The sequence below is a fragment of the Parambassis ranga genome, chromosome 2 (assembly GCF_900634625.1).
Source record: "Parambassis ranga chromosome 2, fParRan2.1, whole genome shotgun sequence".
NCBI lineage: Eukaryota > Metazoa > Chordata > Actinopteri > Ambassidae > Parambassis > Parambassis ranga.
This window is the reverse complement of record NC_041023.1, coordinates 14,677,196-14,693,568: the sequence shown is the minus strand read 5'-3', so window position 1 is coordinate 14,693,568 and position 16,373 is coordinate 14,677,196. Positions and strand designations below refer to the sequence as shown.

General features: G+C 40.8%; 2 protein-coding genes across 4 annotated transcripts in view; both read left to right on the top strand.

Moving 5' to 3' along the window:
* Positions 1-621: 621 nt before the first annotated feature.
* On the top strand, positions 622-11,669 carry kpna6 (karyopherin alpha 6 (importin alpha 7)). Of its 2 annotated transcripts, XM_028425009.1 has the most exons (14): positions 622-756; positions 2,922-3,055; positions 3,155-3,247; positions 3,413-3,512; positions 3,609-3,703; positions 3,912-4,043; positions 4,162-4,250; positions 4,353-4,452; positions 4,578-4,741; positions 4,823-4,901; positions 5,127-5,252; positions 5,979-6,106; positions 6,865-7,049; positions 7,148-11,669. In XM_028425009.1, exons 1-14 carry the CDS (start codon positions 753-755, stop codon positions 7,333-7,335), a joined length of 1,617 nt encoding a protein of 538 aa, XP_028280810.1. In that variant the 5' UTR covers positions 622-752; the 3' UTR covers positions 7,336-11,669. The 2 variants fall into 2 exon arrangements, with proteins under 2 accessions (XP_028280810.1, XP_028280801.1); XM_028425000.1 differs by lacking the exon at positions 622-756 and having other exon boundaries at positions 2,777-3,055.
* A 259-nt stretch (positions 11,670-11,928) lies between these two features.
* txlna (taxilin alpha) overlaps positions 11,929-16,373 on the top strand; it is a 5,691-nt gene continuing 1,246 nt past the window's right edge. Inside the window, exons 1-11 of one of the 2 annotated variants that reach the window (XM_028400224.1) lie at positions 11,929-12,041; positions 12,675-12,867; positions 13,116-13,376; positions 13,505-13,596; positions 14,311-14,481; positions 14,563-14,757; positions 14,876-14,995; positions 15,091-15,165; positions 15,254-15,346; positions 15,425-15,520; positions 15,606-16,373. The exon at positions 15,606-16,373 is cut by the window's right edge and continues 1,246 nt beyond it. In XM_028400224.1, the coding sequence (XP_028256025.1) occupies positions 12,684-12,867; positions 13,116-13,376; positions 13,505-13,596; positions 14,311-14,481; positions 14,563-14,757; positions 14,876-14,995; positions 15,091-15,165; positions 15,254-15,346; positions 15,425-15,520; positions 15,606-15,929 (1,611 nt within the window). In that variant the 5' untranslated portion in view covers positions 11,929-12,041; positions 12,675-12,683 and the 3' untranslated portion in view covers positions 15,930-16,373. Of the gene's footprint in view, positions 12,042-12,674; positions 12,868-13,112; positions 13,377-13,504; positions 13,597-14,310; positions 14,482-14,562; positions 14,758-14,875; positions 14,996-15,090; positions 15,166-15,253; positions 15,347-15,424; positions 15,521-15,605 lie in introns of both variants that reach the window. The other variant, XM_028400223.1, reaches the window with a different exon arrangement.

Below are 16,373 nucleotides of genomic sequence, written 5' to 3'. Positions count from 1 at the left end.
GAACACACAATGTTTGCTCAAAGATTGTAATGATGGGAAAGTATTCAGTTTTGCTACAGCTGACCTCCCATGCCCTTTCTAATAGGAGAAAGAGACAGCCTGATGAAGACTGTTTTAAGTACAACATTGCCCCCTAAAGTTTTTTTTTCCCTGAATGTATTTTCGTCTGGGGCCCATGTCAGAGGGCCATGCTGCATTACAATATAGCCTAGCATTGTATTTGTGACTCACCTGTATTACTCTGCCACATTCAATTTGAAAAAAAAACAGTGGGAAACCTTAGCTATTCACACAAGCATTATAAGGCTAGTGAGAGATATGATCCAAGTCAAACAGATGTTTGTCAACCATGCTAGAGGGTATGCAAATGTAGAGTTAAAAAAAAAGATTACAGAGGTCTATAAAGAGATTATGTCCATTTGGTCTTTAAAATAACCAAAGTGTTACTTGTATTTGGCCATTTAATAATTGTGAATTAAATAAATCCAATCTTAACCAGGTTATTAATCTGTATTTGTAATGTATGGAAGCAGTATTATATCTTTTTTTAAAGCAGAACAAGGAGCACTGCAGTGTTTTTGACGGTCTGCAGCGCCCTCTGGTGGCAGGAAGTCCGCGTTATATTATAACATTTCCGTCTCCGGCAGACATATTGCTTACAGGAGCAAATTCTGGAAAGCTAGAAGTGAAAAAGGATTTGATAATTGATTTACATCTTGGCAACTTGAGACAGTCAAACCACGTAGGACAAAATGGGTAAGTTGTGTTATGAATGTACAGGACGCGTATGCGACCAGGGGATTTAAGAATGGTCTGTCATTGGAAGCAGTGATTATGAAATCCTTAACCCCTCACTGTTGTTCAGCTAGTTGGCTAGCTCATTAGCTAGCTGCTACGTAACAGGGAAAGATTAGTTACTTTATGCTAGATCACTTGTTTCTATCATACTGCCCCTTTATTATCTGGTTTACTATCTTATATCATGTGCCTTATAATGCGTATTAACAACATTTCAACTAGAGAAAACAACCATTTTAATGTGTTAGCCAACTTAAGGAAACTTGGCTAACGGCTAAGTTTAATGTTAGCACAACGCGGTATAGCGTTCCCTAGACAAACACACGCTCAGCTTTGGTTACACTCGTGATAAGATATCGTTGTTTGTATTCGTTAACCGTGTGAAGATGTACACATAGTTGTCAGTCTTTACATTGAGGCGTTGATAGCGCGTTAACAAATTGTTGGGACTCAGTAACAGCGTTTGTGCTGTCCCATATTTATTATACTACACGCTGTTTATTAGTCGCAGTTTGCATATGTTGGTTATAACATGACAATAGATTTGACAAGTGTAAATCGCCTACAGTCATGACAATAAAAACAAATTAAATGTGTCTTCGCTAAGAGGCTAGCGCTTGTAATAGCTTAGCTACGTTAGCACTGTCACCCAGCTTTGTTCGTCAGACCTTATAGACTATGCATGACATTAGATACAATAGTAAAGTGGTTAGAATTCATACTCTGAGCAGGCTGGCAATTACATGGAAATCAGCCAACAGAAAAGGATGTCAACATGAAAAATTCATGACAGCCTGCTAACATCAGTAGGAAGTTTTACTGTCATATCTGTTTCTTAAAACAATAAAAGGGTACATGAAAGCAGGGGGTCCCCATATTTTCCAGACCATTCCCGTACCGGACTGTGTTTTTGTTTAACCTCAAACTCCGGGTTACTGTATTTTAATATTGCTATAGGAGACATTTGTTTTTCCTTAAAATCGAAAAACTTGTCACCAGAGCAGACAGTTTTATTTTATGTAATTAGACCACACAAAAGTTCATTCCCCAAAATCCCACTCACAAGAGCTGTCACTGCAATTATGCAGACAGAAAAAAAGGAAAATATAGGTTTTGACATATATTTCCTCGGTTTTATGACACCATTGGTAGTAATAGTAGTAGTACTAGTAGCAGTAGTCTTTGTTTTCAATCTTGGCTGACCTGCCTGAAATCTCAGCAAACACACACATATGATGTGTTTTCTCCAGAGTCTCCTTTCTGTCAGTAGGGGCTTTTCTGAAATGCCAGTGTGGACATGTACTCTCAGCAGAGCTATTTCTGTGCCACCCAGGCCAAACAGGCAGTGGAGTTTCCATACAGCAGCCAGTCTAACTAATTTAGTACAGAAATGAGAGCATCCAGCTGCAACCTGTGCTTTTGTGACATCCATCCCTGTGGCTTTACCATCTGCACAAATTACACACATGCATGAGCTTTTCATGAGGCTGGTTGTGCTAATGCCCTCAAACCACAACATGACCTCAATTTCTGACACTTGTTCTGATATTTAACCTTGGACCCCTCCGCTGTCACGATGGAGGGCTTTTGGCACATAAGGGTTGGCACCATTCTGCAGTAGCTGCAGGTTTCAGCACTGTCCCCCACCTCTCATTTGCTCCCTTGTTGCCCCCCTGGTGACTCAGGGATCTGCCCAGTGCCCTGTTCTGGTGGCATGACTGCACAAATGAAGAGAATGGGCAGTTTGTCCTGTGTGGGCACCAATTTATGCTAACTCCACAATTTAACTGTACTGAATAAATGTGTTTGTTTTGTCCGCCAGCTGGCTGGTTGTTGAATGGCTTCGTTGCGTGTCTGTGTTAACATGCATGTCTATATTTTTAAGCTCTGTCGTCCAGTGTGTATGAGCTTGTTTATTGAAGTCCTTGTTATATATAGGCCCGTAAGCATGCTGTTTCATCATAGTGACCTATTATTAGATTTGTTATGGGAAATGAATGCAAGCTCAGTTTGTCACATGTTGGCTTACGCATTCCTGCACTCGTTTAGTTCACCTCAGGTGAGGCAGTGTCGTGCATTTGTTTCCTTCTTGTGTCTTGATAATGTGTCTTGTCGCTTATCAGAGCCGTCAGCCAGTCCGGCCAAGGATAACTACAGGATGAACCGCTACAAGAACAAAGCATTGAATCCAGAAGAAATGAGGCGCAGGAGAGAAGAGGAGGGCATCCAACTCAGGAAACAGAAACGAGAGCAGCAGGTACTACACCAAACCTGTCCATCAGATCCTTTGTCTCCCTTTTTGGGATCATATCTGTGTTGTCTGGCTTCTCTGTGACTCTCAACTATATGATCACAGCTTTTCAAGAGGAGGAATGTGGACATTCTCAATGAAGAAGAGGGCATGTTTGAGAGTCCACTGGTGGATTCTTACCTCAGCTCTCCAGTAACAGTGAGTGAATTTCCAAATGGTTCTCACAAACTATAGAGATGGAGATCAAGTATTTAGTACACATTGGCAAAGATTTTACAAGTCTTTGTGCTGGTAATTAGTTTTTAATTAATTTTCTGGCTATGTGTCATGTGTTAAATAGAGCATGTGCATGTATTCTTGCAGGAAGGAGTAATTACCAGAGATATGGTTGAGATGCTTTTCTCAGAAGACCCAGAGCTTCAGCTTGCCACAACACAAAAGTTCAGAAAACTTCTTTCCAAAGGTATATATTGGGTATTGTCTACATTACATAAAACTCATGGTGGTCCACAGACCAAACTAAAACATTACTGTTTTTTTTAATCTTTGTTCATTTCAGAGCCTAACCCACCTATTGATGAAGTTATAAACACAGCGGGAGTAGTAGAAAGGTTTGTTGAGTTCCTGAAGAAGAGTGTCAACTGCACACTACAGGTCAGTTCATGAATACATTTACTTGCTCCATAAAGACCTGCACTTTAGGTACCAAATGAGCAGTTACCTTTACTAACAATATCAGATGTATTCTATTTAAACAAGTCGATTACAATGATTTTATATGCCAATTCTATATTTAAAGATTTTTAGTTAAGATTCAAAAGTTAAGGTCTTTAAAGTCCTGCACTTCTCTGTTTGGCTGCAGTTTGAAGCTGCTTGGGCCCTGACCAACATAGCGTCGGGAACGTCCATGCAGACAAAGACTGTGATTGAGGCCGGAGCAGTGCCCATCTTCATAGAGCTACTTAACTCAGACTTTGAGGATGTCCAGGAACAGGTGATACACAGTTTGACTTAAGTTGCCATCATCCAGATTTTCTTTATTTGACATGCGTCATTAAAGGGTGTGTAAATGAGTAAAGGGTTTACCCATGTTGTGTTTCTGTTTTCATTAGGCTGTATGGGCCTTGGGTAATATTGCGGGGGATAGTGCAGTGTGCAGAGACTATGTGCTAAACTGCAACATCCTTCCACCACTATTAATGTAAGTTCATTTATTTATTCACCTTTTTTGAACACACCTTCAGCTTTTCTGTCTGTAAGGAATTTCATCATACTGTGTTTGGACTTTTTTTGGTATTTTCAGGCTTCTGACCAAATCCACTAGACTGACCATGACTCGGAATGCAGTGTGGGCTCTGTCTAATCTCTGTAGAGGAAAAAACCCCCCACCTGCTTTTGAAAAAGTAACACTTTTTCTCAGCAATTTAACACAAATCACACATTTTCTGATAAATTTTGACTTGATGTTTCAAAAGTGATACATGAGCACTACTAATATTCTAATCATAAATGTGTCTGTACTGTCTAGGTGTCACCGTGTCTGCCAGTACTGTCCAGGCTTTTATTTAGCAGTGACCCAGACTTACTGGCAGATGCCTGCTGGGCTCTGTCCTACCTCTCAGACGGCCCCAACGACAAGATCCAGGCTGTCATCGACTCTGGCGTCTGCAGGCGCCTTGTAGAACTACTCATGTAAGTTTAACTTTTACTCCGAGTTGTTTTTGTTACTAAAAAATTTAGTTTAGAATTTTAAAACTTTTATCTTCTCTGCAGGCACACTGACTATAAGGTGGCTTCCCCTGCCTTGAGAGCTGTAGGCAACATTGTAACTGGAGATGACATCCAAACACAGGTGAGAGTATATTCAAGTCAAGTCTAGGTCATGTCACTGTTTCAAATTAGAAACCCATAATATAGTAATGTTTAATCAAATGACCTCCAAGAGTGCTTCGTTAAAAGTACCTCTATGTGAGCCTTATAGTTAGTAAGTAAAGTCTTTCTTTGTTTCACTATACTTCATTGGAATCCTAATAAATAGGGCTTGTAAGGTTTTTATGTTCTGCTTTGTTGCACATAGGTGGTGTTGAACTGCTCTGCCCTGCCCTGTCTGCTACACCTTCTCAGCAGTGCTAAAGAGTCTATTCGCAAAGAGGCATGCTGGACTATCTCAAACATCACAGCAGGAAACCGAGCACAAATACAGGTGACGCACTTTAATCCTGAGATGGTGACAGTCTGCAGAAGTATAACTATTCAATGGAAAGTGCTCCCTGTAGTCCCTGTCATTCACAATCTCATTATTAATACATATGGAGTCCCACTGTGTGACGTTTTCTTACTCCATATTAGCCTACAGCCATTGCAGTAGAAACAGTGGTTTGGTAATGTGACATAAATGTCAGAATCAATAACAATATAATGATACCTGCTAAACTATGAGATTAATACAATAAGATTAAAAAATGTAAAAAATGTCAGCAGCATTCACCATTTTCTGATATAAACACAGCTAATGTTAAAACTAGACTCAGGTGCTCGTGCTTTTTATTTGTTTAAGATGTGTTTGTATTCTGTACCCACTACCTCTGAGTCATGTACCTCGCTGGCCCAGCAGCAGTTTCACCTTATCTACAATCTTCTCACCTTTGTCTGCGCTATGTTGGGTGGGAATGTATTATAATGACTGCATCAGAATTTTATGAATGGCACAATCTGTCATCCGGTTGGTAAGTTTCTGTTATTGAGTCACTTTTACTTACAACAGTTTGATCCGAGACTGATTTTCAGCCTTCACATACAAAAACTGATCCATCCATACATCATAGCCTTTACCTGTACTAAGAGCAAAGCTTAGACTTTATGCCTTAATCACATCATAGCCACTTTATAAGACTTGCCCCTGATCTCATGTTTTTATCCTTCTCCACAGACGGTCATCGATGCAAATATCTTTCCAGTGCTGATTGACATTCTACAGAAAGCTGAATTCAGGACCAGGAAAGAGGCAGCCTGGGCCATCACCAATGCCACCTCTGGAGGAACACCAGAACAGATCAGGTTAGCTTTATCCATTTGGTGATTGATTATGTGTATCCTCTTTTCAGTATGTACATCTTGAAGGTCATTAAGATTAATTTTACTTTTCCCTGTAATTAGGTTGTAGTACAACATATAGTTGTAACAGCATATACCAAATAATATATCAAATAATTGCCAGTAAAAACATTATATACAATAAAAAATATTCTTAGTTTGTCCACATTGTTGTGGAGTGGCTATGATTGTTAGCAGTTTTGGAAGCCAGTAATCATCAAGTTCAAGTCCAGCATCAGCCTGTGAAGCCAGGTTTCCATATCTGTATTTCCACTTGGTCGGCGCGATCAGCTTATCAAGCTAGTTGGCATGGGTTAAAACACCATTTTTTCATCCACCGTTTCATCCACCATCCTGCCTTACATCCTCATCATATCCTCCTTCGGCCTTAGAGTCAGTAGCTAGTCTCATGTATAAACAATGCCCGGGGTCTTCTTCGAGCATGTTTGCTGGGGGGCAATGCGTAACACAAAAGGAGGAAAAAGAATACAAAGCTTGCATGGTGTTTGAATGCTTGTTCATAGTTCCTTTGGATGATGGACAAAACGTGAACACATAGAGCTGCAAGGTCTCATCTGAGACAGCATCTTGGACAGGTTATTCACTGAACAAGTCATATATTAGTATCGGTTATAACTGAAACCAGCATTAGATTCTTTAAAAAAAACACACATTGCACAAAGCATTGTTTTACGTCTATCTGTCTGTGTCTTTGTATATAGGTACTTGGTGAACCTTGGCTGCATTAAACCCTTGTGCGACTTGCTTACTGTAATGGACTCTAAGATCGTGCAGGTCGCTCTCAATGGGCTAGAAAATATCCTTAGGCTGGGCGAACAGGAGGCCAAGCAGGAGAACAATGGCAGTGGAGTCAATCCATACTGTAGCCTCATCGAAGAAGCCTATGGTACTGTGCTGGAAACACAAACGCATGCATGTGATATTCTATATAGTGTTTATGATAACTTTTTGCTGAGCACATTTTGTGTTTGTGTGTTTCTCCAGGTCTGGACAAGATAGAGTTCCTTCAGAGCCACGACAACCAGGAAATCTACCAGAAGGCCTTTGACCTAATCGAGCGCTACTTTGGGGTGGAGGATGAAGACAGCAATCTAGCCCCTCGGGTTGACCAGGCCAATCAGCAGTTCCTCTTCCCCCAGCAAGAGGCCCCAATGGAAGGCTTCCAGTTATAAGTCAGCAACCCTCTCCTCTATAATACACCATTTCCCCCCTCCTCGTCTACACATCTCTTGGAGGGCCCCTCAGCGGCTGAGTCATACTGCATTGCCCTCTTCCCTGATTTGCCACTACCCCCACCCTTGTCTCGCCATCAACGCAAATACTCCACCCTTTGGAGGAAAGCTACAAGTGTCTGGCTGTCCAACTTAAAATGCCCCCTTTTCCCCCCATTCTTTCCAAGACTAACTAATACCAGGGCAAACTCTTGTGTGAGGGGAGTGTTCCCATTAGGAAGTGACCACCTCATAGCCCAAAGTGTGAGTCTGCTCGGAAGTACACACGCGCACAGTCATCTTCCTGCTATTTGATCGCTCGTAAATTAACTCAGTGGCAGTAATGGTGGTTTGTCAGTTGATATCTTTATATACAGTTCCATTTCTTTTTCAATGGGACATTCCTATTTTCAGGATAACCAGTGCATCCTCATGCAGCTACAAGCTGGGGTGCATGAGGTAAAAAATGCCCAGCTTTTGATGTCAGTTTGACTTGGTGCAATTGAAAATCTTGTAACATCATCCCTTTTCAGTTTAATAATCAGTTACTTTTCCCTTATTTATCTGATCCTTTTTTTAGTGCTTGTGATTTTGTTTTCTTTAGGGTAAGGCACTTGGTTTTACGCCAAGAGGCACCCTGATCATTAGGCTTAGGGCCAGTCTCTGCATATCTGCTGATGATGATAGAAACTCTTATTCTCCATATGTGTTTCAGAGACAAGTGTCCATGAGTCTAAAATCCAGGTTAAGAAGTGTGAATTTGTTTTATCGCTCTCTACAAATTCCTTGTCGTAGGGACTGGGTGAAAAGGACACAGAATAATCTGAGCTAAGGATAGGCTCTGAATGGGAGAAGGGATAGGACTTTTAGAAGATTTACGTTAAGATCTATAAAACAAACCAGGTTTTGAGGTGGAATAGCTAGAGATCCAATGTTCGTTGTGTGCTGTGACATTAATAACAATTCATTGGAATTATGAAGTGATCTAACTAGAAAAGAAGCATAGATGGGGATTTAGGGGGAGAAGAGCTAGCACAATACAGCAGCAGCACACCAAATCTTTGTTTTTTCTTTCTTTTTTTTTCATTTATTAAACGCATTTATTAGATCCCAGATATTTTCAGTGGGCTGAAATACCTCGTGGTTAGATGTCTCTGAAGGGTGAACGGGTTGCTGCTGGTAGCTAGGTCCTGTGCTTCCCCCTTTCTCCCCAGTTATATGAGGTAGGGTTTTTGCATGGTGTTCTATTACCCTGCCTACAGTCAGAGTATCCCTGGCCAAACACAGAGAACAGAGTGAAGGCGCTGTTACTGCCCAGTGGCACTTGGGTTTGGAGGCTGGGCCGTAACAAATTGGTTTGCTGGTGTTAACAGTCATAGTGTAGTGATGGTGGTGGTGTTGTTTTGTATAGTGGTAGAGTTGATATATTACCTATGGCATCTTATATCACTATATTTTTGAGGAATGGAAATAACAACCGATAATGATTTTTTGCATGGGTCCATTGTGATTTGTGTAGGTATTGATGTAAATATTCTGTGGAGAGAAAAGTCTGCGCTGCTTCTTTGTCCTCTTATGGCTCAAACAACCACCAGAGTTTGGCTAGGGATATAACTCAGATTAGTGACTAGTCTAACTGCAACATAAATTCAAGTATGAACCTATATTTGAATTTTGATGTATTTGCTTTATATATATATATATCTACATATATATCGCACACTTCATGCACACTCTCATACAACACCAGCAGACACTGTACACACACCTCACACAAAGTGGCTAGGAACATGAAAAATAGTTTCTATAATATCTGAATCTAAAAAAATCTTGTTTTTTAAAAATGCCGCATTGGCTGTGTTTTTTTGTTTGTTTCAGAGTGCATTTTTTTTCTTTAAGAAAATATTGACATTGGTTCTGTTGTACTTGAGACAATGACAATAGGTGTTTCTTGGAGTCAGAAGTGTATTATTGAAGCCTTTTTTGATGTTTCTAGCCACATGACTTATGAAGGTTTAAACTCGCTCGGTAAACGCGCTCTGACCTTGGATTAGCTGTACCTCCGACAGAAGCTGGTCTCTGGTCAGTGTCTGGGCTTTGTGGATGGAGCAGAACTATGGTTGTGTGATGTTTGACTGACAGGCACTGTGTGAGGGGGGAGGTTGATTGACTCTGACTATGTCCCAATCTGAGTATAGGAGCCCTTGTTCTGTGGATTACTGAAGCAGCCCTGACTTTAAATCATGAAACTGTGAGGCAGACATCAGAAATGGATCTGTCTGCTGAAAATTGACCAAAGAAATGTATTTGGTAGAGCCTCTATTGGATAGACAAGAGCCTCTTTTTCCATGGTGTTAGACAGATGTTTTTTGTGTCATGGGTTTGAGACGTTACCCACAGAACCTGAGCTTTCTGTAGACGTAAAAGGTTGAAATATGATAATTGAGCATTAAGAACTTGGCTGTACATGACAGATGTGTAGAGGAGCATTTACAACTGAAGTCTTCAATTTCATGGCCAATTTGTGCTTGGCCTAATAATATTGCCAGAATTGCATGTTCAAAACAAATCAGTGCATCACCCAGGAAAGAAGAAAAATATTTATATATCAAAAAAATTAAAATGCACTCCTGTTCACAAAAGTGCCAATCTGACCAACAAAGACTGGAGGTTCTTACGTATCTGTCTTTGACTTACAGATTTTTTCTTTATATCTTATTTACTTGAATGTGCACACATTTTGTGCAAAAACATTGCTGCTCTATTTTCTTTATCTTTAAAGTTACATTTGCCATGTTTCTTTGGAAAAGTGGCATTCTCTACTGTGGGCACCTAAATAAGAAATTTAATCGTCTGGATAGGGGGGAGAAGTCAAAAATGGTCTTTTCAGCTACAGTGTATTGGTGTGATGGTCCCCCTCTATTAAGGTCTTCTAATGGTTTTCACTGTGCATAGCTAAGCTGCAAAAGTTGGGAACTGAAGATTTGGTTCCATATTACAGTGTAATTATTTTTGGCTTGCAGCCAGCCCCTGCAAAAGTCTGCATTTCAGTACTTAGATGTGGCACATCTCTCATTTGCTGACAAAAAACTACAGTGACTATCATTGCAGACAACTGCAGGTACTAACCTTAATGTTAGTTAGTTCACTAAAGGTTTGTCATCCTAGAAGGCTGGTTGAAATGATTTACTTTATGTTTTGTTTTCTTTTTAATTGGCTGGCATGGACCCAGTTAGAACGACTGAGACGTAATTTCAGACTATTTAAATGTGCTTCTATTCCTTAGAAGCTGCAATTGATTGGTTCTTTTTTTCTTTTAAATTCAAGCACTGTTTGAAAAGTTGGGAAATAAGCAAAATAATTCTTTTGACTGCAATAAATATGGTCCAAAAATCAGGCACCCCACAGAGGCAAAGATCCACCCACACAAACTGCTCTCACAGGGGGATTGTCCTTCCGCTGGGTGCAGCGAACAGAGGCAACTACTTGACATTTTTTCTAAGATTAAATCTGGGATTCAGAAATAGTGCAGTGATTTACATTAAAAGTATTATAATTTAAACTATATGTATGTTCTGATACATTGACAGGGATTCAGATGCAATTCTAATCACTTCTGAGAAGTGGAGCAAAAGCCTCATTAGAACATGTCACAGGAAAAAAAAATAAACTAGAAGATGAGGATACAAGCCTTTTTCTGCTTTTCTTGATCTTTTTCCTGATCAGGATATTCTGGGCTATATTTTTGGATAACTGTGTTTAGAGTAAAAGTTTGTCCTAGTCAGGATGCATGATCAGGAACCTTGTAAACTATCGGGGATTAAACAGACATCACTAAATATCTCAAATCTGACTTGTCTTCCGTCCTAGAAGCTGTTCGTGTCTTTATCTAAATCTAAAGCCACGCTTGGCTTAGTCAAGTATGTCTACGCTACAAATGTTTACAATGCTACATGTTTGTAAAATACTTTTCATATGCCATCACTGACCAGTCTAACATGTACTCTGCTCTGGTCCTCTCATTTCTTTTACATGTATTTATTTTCTCTATTCTTGTTTATTTTTTTCATTTTGCTCAAAATTACCCATCTTATACTGTGACTTGACTTGACTTTACCGACGGTATGAATGAGTGACGAGAAACTAATACACTTCAACTGAACATGACACACAAACATTAAAAAAACATACAGGAAATGGCAACAATGGAAAAAAATGGAAAAAAAGATATATTGAATTTAGAATTGTTCAGTGAAAATACTGTACAAAACAAATAAAGTTATGTTGCAACCCTTGAAAGCTTACCGGTCTTCAATTGTTGTCTTGTTATATGTATGTAAGATATATGCATCTAACGTAATGTAGATGCACCCTTACTCAGTGAAGGTAAAATAATTTTGTGTGGACACTAGAAAAAAATAAAATGAAATTTTCTATCGACAGGATCCGTTTCTCCATTCAACATCTGCTTGTAAATGTGTGGGTATTTTTTATGTAGTTCCTGTAGGTGGCGACAAAGCACCAAGCTAGTGTGTGAGCTACAATGAAAACATACGGTGAAGAAGAAGAATCTGAAGTTGTGACCGGAAGTTAGTTTTTCTGCCTCACGCTGTTGAGTGAACCTGCAGTACACAGATACATTAACAATTTCCTCCTTGATTCTAAAGGTAAACAGTATCATATTAGTTGTAAAGACGGGATATAATTCAGGAACAAGTACGCATGTTGTCGGTCTGTTGTTATGTGTTTTATGCCCACTATATACTAGCTAACATTAGCTCACTTGCAGTCGTGCAAGCTAATTTAGCTGCCTGTGGTGGCTAACGAGGGTTAGCTTGTGCTAGCTAGCGTCACGTTAATATTTCGGTGCTTAGAGGTAAAGCAGAAGCTAAAAAGAACATGGCACGTTCTATTGGATATCAGCAGAAATTATAATGTAAAGAGTAAGTCATTACAACAAATTACATGTATTACTAATGGCGCATGTAATGACATTGAAAGTGAAACAACAAACTTAACTGTCTTGCGCAGGTTGTTTATGTATTTTTGAATGACAGTTTCAAATTTAAATTCCCGATATATCTGGTAGCATTTAAAAGTCATAAACCTGTGTTTACTTTAATAACATTGCATAATGACGCAAATGTAATGTTCTCAGCTAACCTGAAACATTGCTGTACCGCAGATTAAAAGATATACTCTGCCCTGGTTTAAACAAATTTGCACCATTTTCAACAGTACTGAACCAGCTGAAGATTATAGTGGAACTCTGTGTCCCTGGATTTTTCTGCTTGTAACAGATAGCAGAGATGAAAAAGCAAGACACGGAAGAGTCTGCCACCCAGGGCAGTGAAGATGCTCCACCCACACCTGGAGGCATGGAGTCACCTGCAGCTGCAAAAGGCAGCTTGGACAGCAACAGCCCCAAAGAGTCTGAACCAGAGACACCACAGAACGACACACCTCCACAAGTTCATGAGGGGGGAAGTGGAGGTAATCTAGTGAAGTCTTGTCACTGCTGAATGTGGAGTACTGATTGTGTGATGTGTAAAGACCAATAACTGTGACTCAGCATTTGCAGTACACCATTTTGATCCAATTTTACCAATTTGTTGCACCAATTGGCAATAGCAACCATTTGTTTCTGAATGAAGCACTGCTTTCCCCTCAACTTCTTATGTTACCATTTCACTTCAGTGAAACACATTTGGATGTATTTTCTATGTCCCCCTGTCTAGTAGCAGAGGCTGCTCTGTCTCAGTGTGACATGGCTGAGGAGCTGAGCCGGCAGCTGGAGGACATACTCAGCACGTACTGCCGGGAAACCATTTCAGACAACACTAGTGCCTTGGCCAATGGCCAATCCCACAGCCCAGAGCTCAACGGCTTGACCAATGAGAGGGAAGATGATAAGTCAGAGGAAGGCAAAGTCAATGGTGGTGACAACGCAGCAGAGAAGGAGCAGAAGAAGTCTCAGGAGAAGAAAAAAGTGAAGGGTCTTGGTGAGGGGGATTGGCCATTTTGTACTGTGGTGGTTGTGCTGTCTAGATGTATTTTAACATGTCTAAAATCCAACTGTACCGAGACTAACATGTCATCTGAGAGACTGTTGTGTTTTTTTTTTATTTAGGCAAAGAGATCACCCTTCTCATGCAGACTCTCAACACACTAAGCACCCCAGAGGAGAAGCTTACAGGACTCTGCAAGAAGTATGCTGAACTGGTGAGTAGTTTAAGTTCAGTTAGTTAAACAATATTTTAAAATAATGTCATTGAAGACATAAATTCATTAATATATTCATTAATTAAACTCATCCTTTCATGGGCTGTCTGAAAGAAGTGTGAGTAAACCAAAAACAGCATGAAGAATTATGATTCAGATCTGCTACATAGTTCCAAGACAAAAAAACTAGGATCAAATGTCTCTAAATATATTTGAATTATTTTGTACATGCACATGTCTGTGTCTGCTGCCAGAAGTGACAAACTGTTATACTTGTCACACAGTCTCTTAGTCAGGTCAGTGGGATTTGTGCACTTCAAGGTGATGTAGTGATCTTTGTTTGACGCAGAGTGTTGCAGTGTATTGTGATCTCAGCAGCATCTGATGATCTGTTGGTGCTACGATCCTGCACAAAGTCTGAGCTAGCACGAGTAAACTGATGTTTATTTGGCAAAGTGTCAGCTGATAAATGAGGCTGCTCTGCAGTGGTGTTACTACCTGGACGTGAAAGACGAGTGGTTTCTATGCCTTTTTCACTCCTGTCACTCCTGTGTTTATTTTTAACTCCACTATGGAAACAGAAACATTGTGGCTCTAAGTAGGTAGAATTAAAACATGTCTTTGTGTAGCTATAATATGAGCTTGTGTTATAAGATCACCCTGGGTTTGACAGTGAATCACAACAAAGCATTAACTCCTGTGTGTGTTTTACAGCTTGAAGAGAACCGCAACACCCAGAAGCAGATGAGGTCGCTGCAGAAGAAGCAGAGCCAGCTGGTCCAGGAGAAAGACAACCTGAGAAACGAGCATAGTAAGGCCATCTTGGCCCGCAGCAAGCTGGAGAGCCTCTGCAGGGAGCTGCAGAGACACAATCGCACACTCAAGGTACAGAACAGACCACATGATGCTGCAAAACGATGCTTATCTGAAAAGGGGACGCTGAGCTTTGCTACCATGTTTCTGCAGGAGGAAGGAATGCAAAGAACCCGGTTAGAGGAGGAGAAGAGGAAGGAGGTGACATCTCATTTCCAGGTGACACTGAATGACATCCAGGCTCAGATGGAGCAGCACAATGAGAGAAATGCCAGCCTGCGTCAGGAGAATGCAGAGCTGGCCGAGAAACTCAAGAAGCTGTATGAACAGTACAAACTAAGGGAGGAGGTGAGTAAGCCACCTTTATTTCCTTTACACTACTTGAATGTCTGATATATAAGTAACAATATCACATTTTTTTTCTTGGATGTGTTGCTATCTGTCTGACCCCATGTGACCCCACCAGCACATAGACAAAGTGGTAAAACACAAAGACTTGCAGCAGCAGCTGGTAGATGCCAAACTGCACCAGGCACAGGAGCTGCTGAAAGAGTCGGAGGACCGCCACGACAGAGAGAAACACTTTGTAATTACCTCATTTTATAAACAAAATATAATCATGAGGCTGCCTTTACACACAGAAGAGATGATTATTTGTGCTTGCCTGCCCTTTCTTCTCAGCTCCTGAAAGAAGCTGTAGAGTCTCAGAGGATGTGTGAGCTGATGAAGCAGCAGGAAGGTCACCTCAAACAGCAGGTTTCCCACAAGTCTTTACTCTTCACATGTGTAACTCATCCTGGGAGTGAAATGTTTGTGATCAAACCCCTGCTTTGTTGATTCCTAGCTGTCACTGTACACAGAGAAGTTTGAAGAGTTTCAGACCACTTTGTCGAAGAGCAATGAAGTCTTCACCACTTTCAAACAGGAGATGGAGAAGGTGAGGTCTCTGTTAATGTGAGTAACTTCTGTTTGCTTTACCTGCTAAACAGCAGTATTCTATCCTTTGTGTTTACAGATGACTAAAAAGATCAAAAAGCTGGAGAAGGAGACGGCAATGTATCGGTCCAGGTGGGAGAGCAGCAACAAGGCTCTGCTGGAGATGGCTGAGGAGGTAACATAAGACATACAACATGCTTGCTCACATGGTTGTCTGTAGATAAAGGTGCAATTTGCCCAATTGTGTGTTTCGTCTACAGAAAGCGGTGCGGGACCGTGAGTTTGAGGCACTTCAAGGTAAAGTCCAGCGGCTGGAGAAGTTGCGGAGGGCGCTAAAAGTCGAAAGAAACGAGCTGAACAAGAAAGTTCAGAACCTCAGCGATCAACACAGCAGTGGCGCAGGAGCCCCCACTTCTGACCCCGGGACCGACTCCCCCTCACCCCCACCCACAGACTCTCTGCCGGATCCCAGCTCCTGTTCTGTCCCTGACACCTCCTCTTACCCCCACTCCTGCCACTGTGAGCCTGTACTAAACACAGACACCCTACTGGAAGAGGCTAAGCCTGTCCCTGCACAGGAGTGAAGCTCACACTCTTCTCCCCTCCAGCATCAACAAATAATACGCAACCAGCCTGCAAGCCACTACTTTGCTGGATGAAGCTGATGTTCAACACTGGTCCAAAAGCAGATCAGATAGTTACACCTTTATATATTTAGGCACCATCTGGTCCATATTTAATAGAAGGTTACCCTGTGTTATCCCACTGGGCTGTGCAGGCCTTGTGAAGGTGAGCATGTGTCAGTGTATTTACATGCACTTCATTCCTCTATTACTGTAAATAAGCTGATTAAAATGGATTTCAGTGACCTAATATCCTACAATATTGAGGTTTTTATGATTCATTCAAAGTGCTAGCACGTTGAATGAGCTGCTAGCACTTTGAATGAGTGAAGCATCTCATCAGCTACACAAGCTAGAAAGGAAATTGCAGTCTTTTTGACATCCTGATTTATGAAACAGTTCAAG